This window comes from Camelina sativa, chromosome 19 (assembly GCF_030686135.1).
Source record: "Camelina sativa cultivar CO46 ecotype springtype chromosome 19, ASM3068613v1".
NCBI classification, from domain to species: domain Eukaryota; kingdom Viridiplantae; phylum Streptophyta; class Magnoliopsida; order Brassicales; family Brassicaceae; genus Camelina; species Camelina sativa.
Genome location: NC_141898.1, coordinates 10,241,180 through 10,261,843, shown reverse-complemented (window position 1 = coordinate 10,261,843; position 20,664 = coordinate 10,241,180). Strand labels below are relative to the sequence as shown.

The window sequence follows — 20,664 nt, the reverse complement described above, 5'->3', positions numbered from 1 at the left end:
TGTATTCATGTATTTGTTGAATATTCTGACGTGGCATACTAATTTTCAAAGTGACAACTCATACACGTTATTAACATTTACCATATTTTTAGATATTATATAAGCAGAGATATTAACACAACTCTTTTCACTTATGTAGTCAATCAATATCATCAACAAAAAAAAATTAGTTACTAAAATATTAAAACAATCGGCAAAGAGATATATATACGACAAAGAAGCCACCTCTTCCTTCGCGTCAACCCAAATCAAGAACGCCTCTAAACTAAAATAAAAAAATTATGGAGTCTCCGGTGGAGAGGAGCGGTAACGACTTCCGACAACCGTTGCTAGATAAAATTCCGGCGAAGAAAGAAGCGGAGGGAGAGGAGAGATTATGCATAGACGAGATGTTACAGAGATATTGCGGCGAGTTCGGGAGGTGGCAGATGAAACACTTCGTTTTGACGTGTCTTGCTTGGGCTTTAGAGGCGTTTCACACGATGGTAATGATATTCGCCGATCAAGAGCCCGAGTGGAGATGCGTCGGGTCGGATTGTCGGGTCGGGTCTTCGACTTGTGGTATGGATCCGAGTTCTTGGGAATGGACGGCTGGTAAAGGAAGCTCCACCGTGTCCGAGTGGGGGTTGATTTGCGGCGAGAAGTATAAGGTTGGTCTCGTTCAAGCTCTCTTCTTCGCCGGATGCATGATCGGTAAGTTTTTTTTTTTATCTCTTCTAAGTTTTGTTTTTGATTTTAACCAGAAGATAACAGCTGTTTCCTATGAAACTAATCTGTTAGATGTTTTTTTAAGTTTTACCTTAACTGAAAAACTTTGATTCAAAAATCATAAAATACACACTCTTGATGGATTTATCAATTGTTCTCAACTAATTTGATTTGTTGGATCCAATGGACTAAGCACACAACTACCCCAAATCAAATTAGTTAAAAGCACTCCGATAGTTCCATATCCACGGACACGTTGGCTTGGATCTGGATCGTTCCAAATCGTATACCACGTGCCCTGATCACTATAGAGTAGAAGATATGTATACCTCATTTTTTTTCCGATATACCTCTCATTTTTTAATACTATAAAATTTTGGATGATAATGCTTTTACCCATAACATTATTAGGCGGTTCAAATTCACGTACACAACCAAAAAAGAGTGATTGGCGATAAAAGAAAAGATAGACTTTGATTCGTAAGCTTGGTGCTAAAAAACAAAACAACTAAAATGACAAGAATGTAAAATCATATATGATATCCGTGTGAGGTGTGGCTGACTAAAGGAGTTACGTTGATCACATTCTATATTATCTTGTTGGCTTTTTGGGAATAAAAAGTCATAATTTCCTTCTTTAATATTCGTTGAATTGATCTGTAAAGTTGAAAACACACAGAAATATCCCTCTTGGCATGGCGTGCGCATGTCTTGGTTATACCACCGCTTCGGCTTTAAAATCATGATTCACCTAACATTATTTCACACGTTCATCCACGTCTTTTCTTTTCTTGAAATAGCTGTGTTTTACTTTTATCTCACATGAGTATACTTTTACTAGAAAAATAAGTAGTTTTCTTAAGAAATTTCTCTCAATGTTATTTTGTTAATTAATCTTTGAAATATGTTCGACTGTTTTTTTTTTCGGAGAGCATGTTATGATCTTGATTAACACACAATTTACATTAGGATGCTATTTATGAATATGATGACAACATCACGTTCACATTTGAAACAAACGTGTAGCCATAGACACATCTAGTCTACTACATGTCTAGCTACTTGCATAAACAAACAAAATAATCATTACAATATGACCTCGTTACTAATATTGGCTCATATAATGATAATAGAAAAAAACAAAAGTTGTATATCTTATTTTGGCTAATGTTTGTTTAGATTAGTTTATAAAAAGGGACAGTTTGGCTCTAGATGATCCAATCTCTGCATTTGATACATATCACATAATGAATAGGATATACCAAGGAATATCCAATCAGAGTGTCATACTAGTCAATTTATTTTACATATATTCCATGAAAGTTGAAGATATCGTTTTCATATAAATTAGCAGAAAAATGATTGTGAAACATTGGTCCAACATACCTCAAAAAGTACTTCGCTTTTTCGACCATGCATTCCTTATGGTCCCCTATGAACTTGTCAAATCTTTTGATAAGTCTTTAACCAAAGTGTTCAACTGTTTTTTTTACTCTCGTATAACTTTTTGTTACCCTACATTTATTGGTTACAAATATGGCTTAATCAGTGTGTTGACTTAACTATGTGCAGGTGCAGGAGTATTCGGACATCTATCCGACTCGAAGCTAGGAAGAAAAGGCTCACTAACAGTCGTTTGCATTATTAACTCAATCTTCGGAATCGCGACAGCTTTCTCCCCAAACTACTGGACCTATGTGGTTCTCCGGTTCTTGACAGGTTTCAGCACCGGTGGTGTAGGCCTAACCGCGTTTGTCCTAGCCAATGAACCTATAGGACCTAGCAAACGCGGTGTAGCCGGAATGTCAACTTTCTACTTCTTCTCTGCCGGCATCGCAATTCTATCCGGCATTGCTTACGTTTTCAGATCATGGAGGGAGCTTTTCATAGTGTCTTCGTTACCGTCTCTCTTGTTCCTAATCATTGTTATCCCATTCATCTCCGAGTCCCCTAGGTGGTATCTCGTGAGAGGCAAAGTAGACGAGGCGATGAAGCTGATGCACTGTATCGCTAAAACGAACGGGCGTCACATTCCCGACGGAGTCACTCTTGTTGTAGACGACGACGTGGAAGATAAAAACGGAGAGAGGAATAATACTGCTGTTGAGGGTTCGCTCAAAGATGTTATACTGTCGCCTCTCACGCGGATCAGACTTCTCCTTACAGTCGCCATAAGTTTCACGGTCTCGATAGTGTACTACGGACTAAGCCTCAACGTAGTCAACCTCAAGACCAATCTCTACCTCAACGTATTTGTCAACGCAGTGGCTGAGATGCCGGCATTTGCTATAACAGCGGGTTTGCTAGACAAGTACGGGAGGAAACCGTTGTCCATAGGGACGCAGTGGTTCAGCTGCGTCTTCTGCCTAGCCGGATTCGCTATATGGGGAGCTGGTACATGGAAATCGGTTAGAATGGTTGCAGGGGTTTTAGGGATATTTGGGATGGCCGGAACGTACAATCTTCTGTTCATATATATAGCTGAGCTGTTTCCTACGGTGGTGAGGAACGCGGCATTGGGCTGCGCGACTCAGGCGTCTCAAATGGGAGCGATCCTGGCGCCTTTTGTGGTGGTTTTAGGGGATGAGTTACCGTTTGGGGTGTTTGCTGTTTGCGGGTTAGTGGGAGGTGGTCTTGCGTTTTACTTGCCGGAGACGCTAAACAAGCCCTTGTATGATACAATGTTTGGGATGCACGAAGCTGAGAGTAACAGAGGAGGCAGAGAAGAAGAAGTAGTGTGTTAAAAGCAACGGAATCTACAACACTTAGACATGGGGACACAAATAAAGATCTTAGGGATAGGTGTTTTCAAATGTCGAATTGTTTTGTACGTTGTGATTTTTGCGTTAAGGTTTTGGGTTTTGAATGGTGAAGGCGTTGATAAATAAGGTTAACAATGATTTTGGTGAACACGTTCATGGTTTTGATTAGTGAAAAAAAAATGACAAAATGCTTTTCTATGAATCGAGCAAAGACAATAACATAGATGTGACAGATCCTGTTTGCCAAAGAAAAAGAAATAAATAAAATAATGGAACGATGACAAACTCAAACATTCGTAAAAAAAACAACTAATATGTAATGACACTATGGATGTATCAGAGTCACCCTACAACACCAGGAGGCTTGGCATCTTCAGCAACAGGAGCGGCTCCACCTACAAGCGTAGGAATATGAATTTGTACATTGGTTTCATCAACAGGGATAAGGGTAATGGTAAACCCAGCCGGAACAGTTACTGTGAAACCATCAGCCTGAACGTCAACTTTGAACACAGGTACAACGGGTCCATTAAAGCGAAAAACAGCTTCCATCTTCGGAGATCAGATCAGAGAATTTAGGATTCAAGCGATGAAGAAATGATTAAGGAGAAAGAAGTCAAGACTGTCAAAGTAGGTTAAGGAAAAAAAAAACAAACATCGTTCACAAACTAAATTGGGTTGGGTTACAAGTAAATGGGCCAGCCAGTGCAGGGATAAAAGAATAAAGTTCATAAATATTATTTATGTTATTTTACGACAGAGCTAACATCTGGTTCCATGGCCCAATGGATAAGGCGCTGGTCTACGAAACCAGAGATTCTGGGTTCGATCCCCAGTGGAATCGTATTTTACTTTTTTGTTTTTCCGACCAAAATAATATTTTGTCGCAGCGTTATGACACAAGGCCGAAGCCGCAGCCGCAAAACAGTAAAATTGGGGCTTTTTCTATGAGCCAATAGATTCATATATTAAACCAAAATTTTGCGTTGTTTTTGCTTTGCCGAAGAAGAAAGACAAAGAGTTGAATCGACGATTTAAAGAAAATCCCAACTCCAAAGCTTTTTTTTTTTTTTTTCTCGTTTTTGTTTAATTGGGGGGGGTTGAGGAACATCAAAGGGCTGCAGCAGGTAAACAAAACCACCGGCTTTTATTTGTTATGAAACGAAGATTCCCTGATTCTCCTTCAAGCTCTGGTCCTCCTTCTTCTTCCAGATTCAAATCTAATCCCGAAGGTTTCGTTTCCCTCTCCTCCTCCTCAATCTCCTCTATACATAGTCTGGGTTCTTCGTGTTCTGTTGATTGGATTGAAGTTATACAGGAGTTTTTTTTATTCCTTGCTAGTTTCTCCGTTGGACTTGAGAGTTGGTTTTGCTAACCCGTGGGAAAAAGTTTCGTTCTTTATAGTATCTATCAAGCTTTTCTCATTCCTCTTGTGTTGTTCTGCTTGTCTTGTTCGAGTTTTAGTTTAAGCTTTCACTTGGATTCTTATAGATTTTATCAAAATGACTATGATTGTTAAATGCTTAAAGTTATATTCTTTCAGGTGATTCTCAGTTTCTGGAAGATGAGACCACTAAGAATTTTGCCAGGAAAGTTGCTGATCATTACAGTCGGAGAACTAACCAGACATTGGAAGAGCGAGAAGCTAGTCCTATCATTCATTTGAAGAAACTTAACAACTGGGTTCGTTACTCATTTAACAACACCTTCTTCTCTATGGGAAACTTCAACTTGTGTCTTCTTTTTCTTTCAAACAGATTAAAAGTGTGTTGATCCAGCTTTATGCTCGTCCTGACGATGCTGTCCTCGATCTTGCCTGTGGAAAGGTTCCTCTCTTCTTAAAGTCTAAGCTTTCACTTGCATGTCAACTGTTGTTTCTCAAAACTTTTCTCAATGTATTCCTTTTAAATCTACCAGGGTGGTGATTTGATCAAGTGGGACAAAGCTAGGATCGGGTACTATGTTGGAATCGATATTGCTGAAGGGTCGGTAAGTTGACTGGCTTGATATTTGCTGTATCTTTTTGCGTATTTTGTATCTCTATATCTTGGAATTGAAGAAGTGCTTCTATGTTGTACTTGATAACAGATTGAAGATTGCCGCACGCGTTATAATGGTGATGCGGACCATCATCAACGGCGTAAAAAGTTCAGTTTTCCGTCCCGTTTACTATGTGGGGATTGTTTTGAGGTATAACAAAACCCTTCTAGTAGTTCAGGGATCTCGATTATATATTGACATGATATGACCAGATGCAGATACAACTACAAACTCAAAAATTTCATTTGCTTGACGATTTGTAAGTCCTAATAGTGGAATTGAATTTCAATGATTACAGGTAGAGCTAGACAAGATTCTTGAAGAGGATGCTCCTTTTGATATATGCAGTTGTCAGGTCCCATATATTTCAATCGCCTTTTTGTTTTCAAATTACTTTTTCCCACTGGTATTTTGAAGTAGAGCGTTTGGTGATATAAAGTGTAGTTATAGTTTCTAAAATTACTAAGTCCTTGCTTAATTGTAGTTTGCTATGCATTACTCATGGACTACTGAGGCACGAGCACGACGAGCTTTGGCAAATGTTTCAGCTTTACTTCGTCCTGGAGGTGTCTTTATCGGAACAATGCCAGATGCCAATGTTATTATAAAAAAACTCAGAGAAGGTTCTTTTTCTTTTGCTTCGTTTCTTAGAATTTTCTCTGTGGATTTTGGTAAATTAATCTGTTCTTTGTTGTATGCTGAATATGCAGCTGAAGGTTTGGAGATTGGTAATAGTGTATACTGGATTCGTTTTGGTGAAGAGTATTCCCAAAAGGTGATCATTATGTGTCCATAGCTTTATCTTTTTTAACCTTTAGCTGAAAGTTATCTCTGTTCCGGTTCTGATGTTGATATTTGTTATACATGGTTCAGAAGTTCAAATCTAGCAGCCCCTTTGGTATCGAATACGTGTTTCATCTTGAGGTACTTACTTTATCTACAATTTTCTGGAGTTATTCACTTAGTCTACCCCAGAAACTTGAGCATTTTTTAAAAAGCTTTAGAGGTGTATTTTAATTGTACAACATGGGAGCAAAGCAAATCGATGGAGGTCTACCAAAATCTTCCCTGTTATTTTTGCTGTATTAAAGTAAATGTAACATAGGAATTTGTAATGTAGGATGCTGTTGATTGCCCTGAGTGGATTGTACCCTTTAACGTCTTCAAGTCTTTAGCAGAAGAGGTAATTGCTTGATCCCGTGTTTACTAGAAAACTTTCTAGTTGCCAAAATCACTGGTTTAGATTTGTGAGAGTGACATTGTCCCATGTTTTGTTGGATAGTATGATTTGGAGTTGGTATTTGTGAAGAACTCCCACGAGTTTGTCCATGAGTATATGAAAAAGCCAGAGTTTGTGGAACTCATGAGAAGGCTTGGTGCTTTGGGTGATGGTAACAATGATCAGAGTAAGTCTTTGTTCATATCATCCGTTTGATTCAAATCAAATGCGATAAAAACATAACTAGCCCGACAAATCTTTTTTTTTTCAGGCACATTATCAGCTGATGAATGGGAAGCTGCATATCTATATCTCTCCTTTGTCTTGAGGAAGGTTTGTCTTCTTTTAACATTTTTCGATTTTCACATTTCCTATTTCCATCGGTTATGTTTTATAATAAATGGTGGGGTTTTACAGAGGGGAGAATCAGATGGAGCTCGAAGGAGTGGGCGGAGGAAGAATGGGAAAATGAACTTATCAAAAGACGATGTTTTGTATATCGATAACTGAAGTGTGAAAGACTGTTCCATTACACACCAGTGTCTCAAGTCTCTGTTTTGGTCTCACTTTGTTCTCTTATGCTTTAGGCCATTTTGAATTGAGAGATTGGTTTACATAAGAAAAATATGCTCCTTCACAAAGAAAGAAGATGACAAGAAGCCTAATAATACGAATAGTTGTTGGAACACTTGTGTTTTCAAGTGTGTAGGCTTTTAATATACCATCAGGATGATGAACATGATAGATCATGGCATTATTCATGATTTGTATTGTATTATGATGTATTTGCAGCGTACTTTGTTTAAAAGGTCGATGGCTTTTTATTTGTATTACTATATTTTGAGATTATATCCACTGTGAACTTGAGGAAATTGAGAAAGATTCAAGTTTTTGTTATGTTATTCTATTGCTTTCGATCTCACTTTGTCTCTCTATAACTCTCGCGTAGTCGTGTGGTTCAAACTTAAACAAGAAAATTACAGACAAGTTTTACGCGTTATCTGTTTGTCCTTGCAACACTCTTACATAGAACGAGGACAAGAAAGTTTCTATTCTAGCTTAAACAACTCAGAGAACAAGTAAAACTTAATCACGACTTGTTGTCTTTATTTTCTCTTAATCTCAATGTATGTTCAAAGCATGTTCTTTCCATACAAAGATCTCGACTCTCGAGTGGTACTTCCAGATCAGAAACACATTCGAACATGTGACTCTGTTTGGTTCTCTTTTTTTTTTTTTTTTTTTTCTGTTGGAACTTTCTGCTTTGATCAGTGTCTTTGCTTTTGATTGAAACAATCGAACCCTCTGTACAATATACGAATAGGAGGCATAGGGGAAGAAGCACTACGCCTAGAAATCAACAACACAGAAAACTTTCTTCAAAATGATTCCTTTCTTTCTTCTTCTTCTTTGGGATTGGGACTAATCAAATTAAAATGGTTGGAACAATAAACATCCATCTTGTTCGTACTTTGGATACCCGTATAACCACGTTGGCGTAGTGTGTGTTCTTTCTTTTCAAATATTTCTAAGACCTTCCGTTCCAATTTTGAAGTTTCGAACCAAGTCTCATATTATGAATTTGCAGATTCTTTTTTTTATTATTATTATTTAAAAAATGAAGAACATCAGTTACATCACAAATGGTTGATTCTTAAATTCGCAAAGAATTTTGTCGGTTCGAAGAATAGAGGTTAGCCTAATAACCTCAATAGATCAAAACACATCTGCCTAACGTAATTTGGTAGGATATAAGAAATGAACTACTTTATGTAGACAAAGTGATACCAAGACCACGTCATGCTTAATGCGAGTAACTAAATATTTCTTTCAAGATCTGAAAACTATTGAGTTATGTCAAATTATAAATATGACCCATTTGGACTAATAATACTACACTTGACTTAACTAATACTATATGTTTCAATATTTGCACCAATTATTTAACACCGACAACATCATTTGGCTTGTATCGGTCTCACTAACAACATCGTTTATCATGTTGTTGCAAGCATCCGAAGTCTAATAACAAAGATATAATTCTGTTTGGTACGAAAAGCTATAAATATCTCTCTAGAGTAGGCAAACAAAATACTTTTTTACAGAAAAAAAAATTTTATAGGTTAATCATTATGTGATAATCAAACGCACAAAGTCCAATAATTAATGTTAATTAAAGACGTTACTTTCTCTTTAAGATGATACTACTATTCAATTAAGTAAGCTTAGTCTGAAGAATATAATCAATCATCGAGAAAAGTAGAACAAAAAAGTCGCTCCATTATTTGCTCTCTTCGTCTTGTTATCATCAATTCTTTTTTCCTTTTTTCCTTAACTAGAGTAAAATAATTTGTTTTTTCTTGGTCAATCAAAATAATTTATTTTAAATTATCTATATATATTTTTGATGATGCAAGAATGAGGTATTGCTATCATGCGGTCACAACAACTTCGATCTAATGCTTTACTAACCATTTGTTCACATATTGACGATTCTCCTCGTACTTTTGATTATGAAGAATTAGAAGTACAAAAACACCATTTTTGTATCATCAATAAATAATCCTCTACGTTTAGATGTTAGAAGTTGGCTTATCGTCCGACTGATAAGAGTTGTATATCAATTTTCACTAGATGTATATATATATATATGGCTACAAATCGAAGGAATCTTTATACCTTCGTTTATAATTGTTTCATATATGTACTAATTATCTTTTGACATCAAAACTAATACAAGTAGCATAATTTTCGTAAATGTAGTTTTGAACAATTAATTCGAGATTGTCACCTAACTCCCTTTTAATAATAACGATTTGAATAAGAAGAAGTGAGCCCATATAGTAAAAGGTCGAGAGAATGTTCGGACAGAGGTGTCCGGTAGAGTTGTCCATATCACTTCTATGATATCTTTTTTTATTTGTCATTTTTTTTTTTTTGGGTTCAGAAGTGTCAATTTTATATTGTTGTTGATATTGATAAGATGAATGTTTAAAAGATATTTTTGTTGGAAGCACTAGTTTTATAAAATGATATGTCAACTCCTAAAAAGGATATATATTATGTTATATTGCATATTTATGTCTTTGTTGACTTAATAAGTTGTAACCTGTCATACTGTGATTAATAAGAAACGACCCATAATTTTTTATTTAAACTCTTTCATCTTTCCACGAAGATAAATAGATGATCCATTCAATTGACACATTTACCCGAACTTTCGGAGAAGAAACTCAATCCAATTCATGAAAGTTCAGTTTTGTATTTTCAATATACAAGTGTTTAAAAATGAATCAAAAAATTATTTTAGTTAACATGATTATTTATGAACCATCGGAATACAACCAATTTGGAATGAGTCAACCCGTATTCACACGTATCAGAGTCAATCAAATAATATATTACTCACGAGAGGATAAGCAAGTTTTTGTAGATATGTCAACCCCTATTTATATACTAATTAAAAACAGAAATCGATTAATTAGCTCTAGAAAGAAGAATTATGATTTGGTCTACATCTGTGGGGTTAGGACGGGTGGGAAAGTTGGTGACGATGAATACATTATGGTTTATTTAGAAATTATCAGCTCGATTATTAATCTTTTCACTTAATATTTTCATGGCATATTTAATTAATATATTATTTTATTAAACGAATAACACTAGTATTCTTACAAAATCTTACTTCTGATCAGAGTACGTTTTGCTCAAATGATATTACATGTATAATAAATAATCTTACATAACTGTATGATGTTTTTTTCTTTTACCATAAAGATATAAGATTTCAATATTCTTGGAAGTATATTAGAACAAATTAAAACCACAAGTAAACATGGCAAAGCCGAGTCATTTGTGATTTAATCAGGGCTTAGTTTAGATTACAAGTAAAATAGAAAGAATGAGGGTGTGGGGTTTGTTTTCTTTAATTAGTAAATAGCATATACATGATGTTTATAAAAAAATAAAAAAATAATGTTTATATCAGAATGAGATTTGATTGTTACGTTTTCCTTTAAACTAAAGAACATAAATCCTGATTACTCCAAGAGGAAACACGTTTATGATAGTTCTAACAACATATCAGAACTATAATATGGAATTATCCAAAGGTAGAAGTCATCAATCTAGATATGAACTCTACCACTAGCTGACCTATATATATATATATATATATAACTTTTACATATTATTAATTTTGTACGCATGTAAAATTTATAACATAATAAACAACGAAAAATACTTAGGTTCACTTCTAAGGTGAACGTCTCTGTTCACTTTTTTTTTTTTAACCAATCAAAATCTTTTATACATTATTTTATTAAAGAAACAATTTATGTATACTTTTAACTAAGTAAAGTTAAATATTAGTTTGGTTTAGATTTTACAATTAGAACAAAATTATGTGTCAGTTTGGGTTTATAAATAAAGTGGTTAGGGTTTAGATTTTACAATTAAAACAAAATTATATGTCGGTTTGAGTTTACAAATAAAGTGGTTATGATTTAGATTTTACAATTAAACCAGAATTATATGTCGGTTTGGGTTTATAAATAAAGTGGTTAGAGTTTAGGTTTTATAATTAAAACAAAATTATATGTTGGTTTGGGTTTACAAATGAAATGGTTAGAGTTTAGATTTTACAATTAGAACTAAATCATATGTCGGTTTGGGTTTACAAATGAGATAGTTAGGGTTTAGATTTTACAATTATAACGAAATTATATATCGGTTTGAGTTTATAAAAATCGGTTTGAGTTTTTAATTTTATAAAAATATATACAGATTTTGTTTTCTTATTTAATAAGGAGTTGAATGAATAAATTTTTAAATGTATGACGACATGTTAGATTATTATTGATTAAAATAAGGATAAGTGAACAAAGGAGTTCAATGAATGAATCCAAACATTGTTCATAAACAATTAATTAGTATAATATTTTGTGTGGGGCAAGATATGCTACTAGAATAAGCAAGTACGGCGGGGATATGATTGAAACAAAGAAAAAACAAAACAAACAAAATAATGAAGCAATCGACGAATTAAGTGCGCAAATTTAAAATTGTAAATTAATTAATTCATATATTCCATATCTTAAGGTAGTTGAGAAAAATTAAAATATTTGATATGATATTACAAAAAGGAGTTTTGTCACGTTATGACTTATATAAGACATATCGAGACAGACAACAATTCCATTTGATCAATGCCCAAGTGGAAGTCTTAGCTGTTTCTATTTCCTTCAGTTTTTTTTCTTCTTCTCTTCTTTTGTCTTAGTGCTTATGGGCGGCTTATATTACTAATTTACTATTCAAATAATATTATTGCATACATGCTTGTATATTCAAATATGCTTTAAGACATACATTTATACATCAGCATAAATGAACTATTCCCTCGTACATGCACTTACTACTACAAATATTGAAATGTGTTGTTTAATCATATAGCTATATGGCTACTGCCTAGGTGTTAATTATGTATATGCATATATGTCCCTACCAGAGCCGTGCCAAGAGTTACATGGACTAGAAGCAATACTAAAAAAAAAGGCCTTAATTCAAAACAAAAAGTATCAAAACAGACCAAAACCATGAAATTTACAAACTGAATTTAGAAACCAAACTTGAAAAATATTTAGTCTTTTCTGTTATTTTAACTGAAGAAAAAGAAAAAAAAGGTAAAACATGGCAAAAATATGAAGTGAAACGTTTAAACAATGATGTGATTCTCTTTTTTTCTTCCGTAATATATATAAAATTTTCTATTTAGCCATAATGTAATTAACAAACATAAGAAAATAAGGACTTAAAATTCTTTAAAAAAAAAAGGCCGGAAGCGAATGTTTATTTTTTTGTATATAGCCACGGCTCTGGTCCCTACTTACAATATATGGAGAAATCATGGAGAGAGGAGAAACTGAAATTGGTGATAGCAAAGATGTAACCTTTTCTATGATCTAATCATTAACTTAAGCATTCAGCATTTGACGGCAATATGAATGGTACGACTTTGCTTCTTCGTGTCAAATATTTACCTCCAAGCTATACGGTTTTACTATTTCATTTCAGTTTGATTAAAAAAAAATCCCATTTTATTGACTATATATAATACATTTTTGTCTATATACCGTGCGCATACATATATGTTATATACATACAGTATATATGTAATGTAGTTAATTATATATATATATATATGTAGAAATAGTGGATAATAGTGAAATATATATATGTTTAATTGTTTATTATAGTTGGAATAATAGATCACAGTACTGAGTACTGACTAGTATATATATATATATATATATATATATATATATTAGCATCTTATTGAAATAAATAGTATTATCTATTATTCGGTTTTGAAAAAAAAAATCTATTATTCGGTAAATCCTTGAGCCACCATTGTTTTTGATTGGTGCATGAACCGTTTATAAAAAGCCCTTGAAGAAAGAAAAAAAAATGAGCCGTTTATAAAAATATATAACTTGTTTTTAGCGCAACTAGAACTATGACATAACTAAAGTATAACTGAAGTCAAAAGACTAAAATAATAAAGCAAAACACAGAACGTGTAAACGATTAAATCACTCAGAGGTTGACTTAGCTAGACAGAAGAATTGTGAGATAAACGTCAAACTGAGGCGACAAGAATAGTTGAGAGCACATAAGAGAGAGTGTGTGTGTACACAAATATTTTACAATCCGAAAAAAAATTATGACGGTCGAGATCTAATCAATTATATCGTTTGATCGACGGAGCAATGATGATGATCGTTTTGGACTATATTATAATTTTGTCGTATCATTTTTTTACGTTTATGAAATTACCGACTATACCTTAATACGAAACATTTGCATAAAATGTATATACATGGTATGCTATGGAACATTTGCATAAAGTTTATATACAAAATATTTGCATAAAATGTTAGTTTATGCATAAACATGGTATGGAACAAAAATTCATAAAAATGCATTATATAACAAAATAAATGAAAGAAATTACTATATATATCATTTCGAATCATAATGCATGATATTTGTGTACGTTACACGTTGTTGGCTAAATCAATTTGGAGAAAAGACAACAATTATTTTGGAGTGTCGTATATATTACGCTTTCGAGTGTAGTATTACTCTTAGTTAAAGGAATTTATCAAAAACCAGTGTTGTTTTTTTCCCTTTCTAACATAAAATAATAATGACTGAGATATAGTTGATGATGTGATGATGAAAGGCCAAGAGAGAGGCCGTGTGGGTTTGTCTCCGCGACAGTCTCTAATTCTCTCAGCTTTTTTCTTTTCTTTCTATAAATTTTCTTCACTGTACAGTTTACATGTTCATCTTCTCCTCTATGTTTTGTCCTTTTTCCATTACACCACATGCTTACGTCATTATGACGGCATTGCTCCACCTCAATCTAGTTCCTTTCCTATAATGTGAAAATCAAACCAATTCTAAAAGGCTTTCATTTCAAAACATAGGGAACTAGGGAAGATGGATCCAACGTATACCAATGGTTTTTGGACGGCGAAAACTAGCAGTTGATGAAGATGCATGTCGTATGACACAATCTGGTATACAATTAATTCTAATTGATGGAGACGTAGCCAATATAAATGACAATATGGAAACAAGTTTATTCCATTGTCGTCTATCGCTTTTTCTTCTTAAGCAGTAACACTAGTTTTTGTAGTGCAGTAGTCAGAGCAAGATATGTTGTAAGCAATGCAGTTGGATTATGAATGATTTGATTTGGAGCAAATCAAACGGTCAGGAGTTCAAGTTACATGGCTGCTAAAACTTTCATATATCATTTTGTCACTAGCTAGGCCTATATATATATATATATATATAAATTTCATGATATATATTTTATATTCACGACAGTTTTTGCTAAGAAATTAGTATTTTATGTAAAACATCTATCTACATTTGCAAAGAGTTGGATGCCAGGGAAACGTGGTAAAATTAATTAAAAAACATAAAACCCAAACACTATTGAAAACTAGTTATACATAAAATGGAATGGATCGGATCATTTGATAAGTGGTTAATGTTAGTTATGGAAATAAATAGACGATTAAAAAACTAAGTGAATGTCCAAACCCACTTGAAAAATCCGCAAATGAATTATGGCTAGAGCCTAGAAGTGAAATATGCCACTGAACCCTTTCCGTTGCCCGTAAATGTTGCAAGTTAAAAGTTGCGATATTCTTCTTCTTCAAAGTAAAAGATCACCAACAAAATGGAATACAACCGTGGAGCTCTTTTTATTTTTGTTTTCTCCAATGGCAATCATATTGTAATAAGTAAGTAATAATTTGTACTTGGCTTATAATCTATCTTAGAGAAATGAACAATTAACAGCCCCATTTAAAAGGTAAATAAATAAACTAATTGGTGCTATGTATGCGTATATCTAGCTAGCTTTCACCAAGCTCACCTTTTCGATTTTCTTTTCTTTTCATGTTGCTAATATATATATATCATGAACTAATTAATTAATGTAATGGATAGCAGGATAAACCAGGTCCGATTGGGCCAGTAACTCAAAACTATTCCAGTGTCAGCTAAGAACTTCCTTGGTGTGTTTTAAAATAATCAAAAATGTAGAATTTTTCAGAAAGGAATAGGATCATGCAAACTATGCTACTGAATATTAGCGGCTGTAAGAGAAGGTATGTAATATTAATATATTATGCACTCTGTTTGACTACAATCCAAACACTGATGCAAACAAAAAAAAAACAGCAAAATTCAATATCTATACGACTTCATATAGAGACAAGTGTTAGATAAATGATTAGGGAGACGACCACCAAATGAACAAAATAAGGACTTATTAATACAGACAAATTACAATTTTAATTTAGCATTAAGAGAAAAGATTTAAAAGAAAAAAAAAGAGAGAAGCGTCATATTCAGGGCTCTGACTCTGAGACGGAACAAGTGGGGTCTAAGTTTGAAAGCACGCGCGCACGCCACGTGGAGCCCACTCGTTGACTTGGTGTGACCTGAGAAAAAAAAAAACGCTGAAGTTCATATAAATCATTCATAACCCAAAGATAAAAAAAATATATATATATCTCAGTGGTCTGTGACTCTGACTGTGACCGTGACTGTGACCCGCTCCTTCTAGTCCATCCTTGGTCTCTATCTTTCTTTGCTTAAAATAAGTCAAATCCATTTCTCAACTTCTTTTATAGTTTTATGTTTCTAAAACTTTTCAAAATCTATCTATCTATAACAAAGTCAATTTGTTACTCCTCAATGTGAACATTCTTTAAACTAGATTTTGTTCTTTTTTTTTTTCCTCCAACATATTTATCATTATTAGTGAATGAACTGAAAGGTCATTACAATTGACGGATGTTAATACAAAACATCACCGTGTATGTCTTTAAAAAAAAAAAAAAACTAGAAGGGTTGTCATGATTTATGTTCAAACTGAAAATACAAATTTGTGAGTGATATACGCGTAGAAAATGTATATAAAAGGAAACTTTACCAAAAAAATAAAGGAAAGTATGAGAAATGAAATACGTGCTACTATTATAATTATTCTTTTGAAGTGTTAACCAATGGAAAAATAAACAATTCTTTTAGTTAATGTAACAAAAAAAAAAGAAGTTGGGAATGACGTGGGCAAGAGAGTCAGCGAGAGCCACCTGAAAAAATGTCAACCAAACATTAATCGGATGGATGTTTTCATAAATAGTTAAACGAAAACCCTACCAGAAAAAAAATTATATATATCCAAATATAAATTGATAAATATTTATAACTATAAGTATCTCTCTCGTGTGGATCCTCATCATTTCATGTAACCACAATCTGAGAGGACACAGCAAAAATTAAGATCCAATATCCATACACACATATATATAGTCGTGAGAAAGCTATGGGAGATCATCATGATTTCATCAACTCAGGAAGCTGGTGGAAAGTATCTTCTTCTTCACCATCTTCTTCTTCTTCCATGAGAGCACGCTCAATTGAATCTGGTGGTTCTGCTGTTTTCCACGATAAACTTCATCATCATCATCATCATCATGATCATTCGTTAGGTACTACTGATCATCATCTTCAGATGATTGGCCTAGGGCTTTCTTCACAATCACCTGTTGATCAATGGAACCAATCTCTCTTGTAAGTCTCAAATTTTGTTTCCTCTTTTTTTTTTTGGTTTTAATCAAAAGTTCTATGCGTAAAGATTGTGTGTGTGTGTGTTTTTTTTCTTTGCGGGGAACAAAAGACGTGGAGATAGTAAAGCGGAGACAAGCTTTGGAGTGATGCTTCAAGAGAATCTTAATTTAGATGCGGCTTCAAACGCAAACGCTAACACAACGTCATCCACATCATCTTACCAGCTACAAGAATCTGATTCCTCTCACCACCAAGCTTTGTGGAGAGATCCACAAAACGATTTCAAACCGCAAATCATGACGAACAACAATCGCGGGTTTTTCTTAGATCATCAGTTCAGTCCTCACGGGAGCTCAAGTACCGACAGTAGCACAGTGAAATGTCAAGGTTTCTCTGTTGACAACTCGTCTAACAACACCTTGTACGCAGCAGCAGCAACTACAACTCCTAATTCATCTTCGGGTATGTTTCATCAACATCAGACAGCTAGTTTTGGCTCTTCCGATCAACAACCGTCGAGGAACCATCAGCAGTCGTCTCTAGGGTACTCCCAGTACGGATCATCCACGGGAAACTATGATCAAATGGCGTCGGTGTTACCTAATTCGACTTGGTTTTTAAGAGCTTCGCCGCCAAAACCACACAGTCCTTTGAGATTTTCTAACAACGCAACGTTTTGGAACCCTGCTGCGGCTGGAAACGCGGGTCCTCCTCCTCATGATGCGTCTTCGAACTTTTTTCCGGCGTTACAGCCACAGCAAATTCACGCGCCTAGCTTTGACGAACAACCAAAGGTATTTATATTTATATAGCTAGCACGAGTTATATATCTACATATATGATATATGTATGCTTATATGTATTGTTTCTTGTCGCAGAATATATCGGAGATTCGAGATTCAAGTAACAACGAAGTAAAGAGAGGCGGAGGAGATCAGCCGGCGGCGAAAAGAGCTAAGAGCGAAGCAGCGTCCCCGTCACCAGCTTTCAAGGTATTTTGCTTTTTTATGATTTTTCTTAAAAAAAGAAAAACAAGAAAAGATTCTTTTTTGGTAGAAAAATAAAAGCATCTTTAACGACATTGAAATAAAACTAGCTTTCCATGGTTTTGCCAAAATAAACCGAATCTTTTTATTAAACAAAACGAAACCCTAATTTAAACTAATAAAATGAGGTTTATCATTACCACCAAAGTATTGATGATGAACCGATATAGAGAGTTTACGAAAAGACTCTTTTATTGCGAAGATGTATTCTTGTAACATTCAAGAAAACAAACATTCTACCCATTTTTTTTGCATAATTGTTTGCACTAGATCTCTTTAGTTTTTAAGACTTGGATTTTTTTTGTATAACAAGGATAATAAGAATTAAATTTTGCTGAATTAGGTGAGGAAAGAGAAAATGGGGGACAGAATCGCTGCGCTCCAACAATTGGTTTCACCTTTCGGAAAGGTACTATCTCTCTCTCTCATTGTCTGCAAAAATTTGCTTTAGCTTTCAGAAAGATGATGAGTGTGTATTAGTATATTTGTATATTGTCATTATTACTTATCATACTATTATTATATCTTTATTGATATATAGAATATGTAAAGTCTATTTCTATAGATATTTATGTTGGGGATGAATGAATGAATGAATGAGAGATAACTCTTAGATTTTGTTTTACTGAATCTCATGTGGTTTTGTGTCAGACTGATGCAGCCTCAGTGCTCTCTGAAGCCATTGAATACATTAAGTTCTTACACCAACAAGTTTCAGTAAGTTAGCCCATCCCTTTGATATTTTTAGTATATAACATTTTTCTGCTACAGTTTGAGTTAGTTATATTGTATTTTCTACTGATGTACAAACTCTGCAAATGATTATAATTCAGGCTCTGAGCAACCCATACATGAAAAGTGGAGCTTCTTTGCATCAACAGGTATTTCTTTGATTATATAATTTTAGGTACATTATTAAACCATTATACTCTTATTATTATACAATTGATTCCACGTACGTACACGGCTCTCGTTCACATTTTTTATTACATGTATTTATTGGTTGCTTCATCTTCAAGATTGGACAAAACATTATTTCAAGAAACAATGTAACGAGACCCTTTTTACAACAAATTAAAGAAAAATCATTAGAAACTTATTTATTTATTTAATTTATTATATTTTTTTTTGTAATGATGCAGAGTGATCATCCCAAGGAACTAGAAGTATCAGAAGAACCAGATCTTAGAAGTCGAGGTTTATGCTTAGTGCCAGTTTCAAGCACGTTTCCAGTGACACACGATACTACAGTAGATTTCTGGACTCCTACATTTGGTGGGACTTTTAGATAGATATATAGACGAAAAAATTCGTATATTAGATGTTGGTTGACGTATCTTTTAACTTATATATATATACGTTGACTGCTTATAAGAATCACCGCATTTTTAATGGACAAGTGAAACGTTTTGTCCATTTATATTTTCCTATACATAGAACTACTTCAAAACAATGTGTAATTGAAGAACCATGAATAGAGATATATAAGAGCTATTGAGATTTTTAACATGTATTTTTTTTTTTCACGCGATCTATCCCAAACATATATCTAAATGAGTCTTTTTTTTTTCTGTTTGTGGGGGTTATAATAGTTAGATATGTAAGTTAGATGTAAAGTTATTGGTTTGGAGAAGAATGTAGGGATCTATAATGTAAGTATTGTCTTCATTGATGCAGAGAGGGAGAAAGAAGAATTAATTAAGATGAAAAGGAGCTTTTGTTTCTTCCTTTTTTTAGCTATTCTATTTTTTGAAAGGGAATAATTAGATTCCACGAATAAGAGAGAGTAATGTGTTGATATGCATATTTTGATTGGACAAGAGGAAAAAAAAAAATCTTGGGACAAATATATTTTTATAACTTTGGAATATTGTTAGTGGAAGTAAGGTTATGGCCCGCAACATTTTTTTTTTCTCTTACAAACTTTCTTTGTTGAACATTTTGTTTAAAGAAAAAAAAAAACGAAAAACAAATTTTTATTACACTCAATTTACTATTGTTTAAAGGGATATATAGGAGTATTTTATTTTATTTTATTTTTTTTTTTTTGAAAAGAGAATAGTATTCTATATGGAGAAAATTGGATGGAAAAAATCGGCTCTGCTATTTTGTTGTCAACAACTCTAGTGGATTTAGAGCACTTTTTTACTTCTTATGTAGAATTTTGAACCCAACACAGTGAGATCTAGTAACATGATGTGAGATCACTGACCTATCAATTCCACAGTTCGGTTTCTTTTATTTATCCCTAACAAAAATATCTATTTGGAAAATTTCTGAAAAATGAGATCATCGAAAAAAGGTGACTACTTTTAGTATTGCTATAGCGATTATCATTGTCAATATTTTTCATCCAAAATCACCCACTTGCTCATGGTATCATCCATACTTCACATTGATACTTTTTTTTTTTTGTGTACAAACACTTCACATTGATACAATTGTACTTTTCTATTATACTGTTATATAGTTTTAGATTTAGTGACAGAAAAATATTTTCAAAGCTGTTATTTTGGTTTGTACTTATCTTTTTAAAACATTAGTTATCTCTTGAAAAATATGAGGATAAAAATGAAACAGAAGTTTAGTCTATTTAGTTAAGTAGTCCACAAACACATTATAGTATATTTTACACATTGAGTGAATAACCATTGCACCAAATCATTTTAGTTTTGCTAGCTGGAAGAATGATTTTACGAACCTTTCGTTTTGGATCCGTACCAACCGGTCCAAG

General features: G+C 33.6%; 3 protein-coding genes and 1 non-coding gene across 5 annotated transcripts; all 4 read left to right on the top strand.

Moving 5' to 3' along the window:
• Window positions 1-129: 129 nt before the first annotated feature.
• LOC104765956 (organic cation/carnitine transporter 4) lies at window positions 130-3,761 on the top strand. Its single transcript, XM_010489752.3, has 2 exons — window positions 130-693; window positions 2,281-3,761. Exons 1-2 carry the CDS (start codon window positions 282-284, stop codon window positions 3,450-3,452), a joined length of 1,584 nt encoding a protein of 527 aa, XP_010488054.2. The 5' UTR covers window positions 130-281; the 3' UTR covers window positions 3,453-3,761.
• Window positions 3,762-4,241: 480 nt separating this feature from the next.
• Window positions 4,242-4,314, top strand: TRNAR-ACG (transfer RNA arginine (anticodon ACG)). The gene has a single exon. It is a non-coding gene; the product is annotated as a tRNA-Arg (tRNA).
• Window positions 4,305-7,601, top strand: LOC104785621 (mRNA cap guanine-N(7) methyltransferase 1). 2 transcript variants are annotated; one of them, XM_010489750.3, is made up of 13 exons: window positions 4,305-4,702; window positions 5,014-5,153; window positions 5,228-5,296; window positions 5,388-5,459; window positions 5,559-5,660; window positions 5,809-5,865; window positions 5,995-6,133; window positions 6,221-6,285; window positions 6,384-6,434; window positions 6,631-6,693; window positions 6,793-6,916; window positions 7,001-7,062; window positions 7,147-7,601. In XM_010489750.3, exons 1-13 carry the CDS (start codon window positions 4,627-4,629, stop codon window positions 7,237-7,239), a joined length of 1,113 nt encoding a protein of 370 aa, XP_010488052.1. In that variant the 5' UTR covers window positions 4,305-4,626; the 3' UTR covers window positions 7,240-7,601. The 2 variants fall into 2 exon arrangements, with proteins under 2 accessions (XP_010488052.1, XP_087358025.1); XM_087501899.1 differs by lacking the exons at window positions 4,305-4,702; window positions 5,014-5,153; window positions 5,228-5,296; ... (5 more) ...; window positions 6,384-6,434; window positions 6,631-6,693 and having other exon boundaries at window positions 6,774-6,916; window positions 7,147-7,242; window positions 7,317-7,389.
• An 8,837-nt stretch (window positions 7,602-16,438) lies between these two features.
• LOC104765953 (transcription factor bHLH123-like) lies at window positions 16,439-19,439 on the top strand. The gene is made up of 7 exons (XM_087500484.1): window positions 16,439-16,887; window positions 16,994-17,678; window positions 17,763-17,876; window positions 18,274-18,339; window positions 18,582-18,647; window positions 18,764-18,811; window positions 19,073-19,439. Exons 1-7 carry the CDS (start codon window positions 16,640-16,642, stop codon window positions 19,220-19,222), a joined length of 1,377 nt encoding a protein of 458 aa, XP_087356610.1. The 5' UTR covers window positions 16,439-16,639; the 3' UTR covers window positions 19,223-19,439.
• The last annotated feature ends 1,225 nt before the right edge of the window (window positions 19,440-20,664 follow it).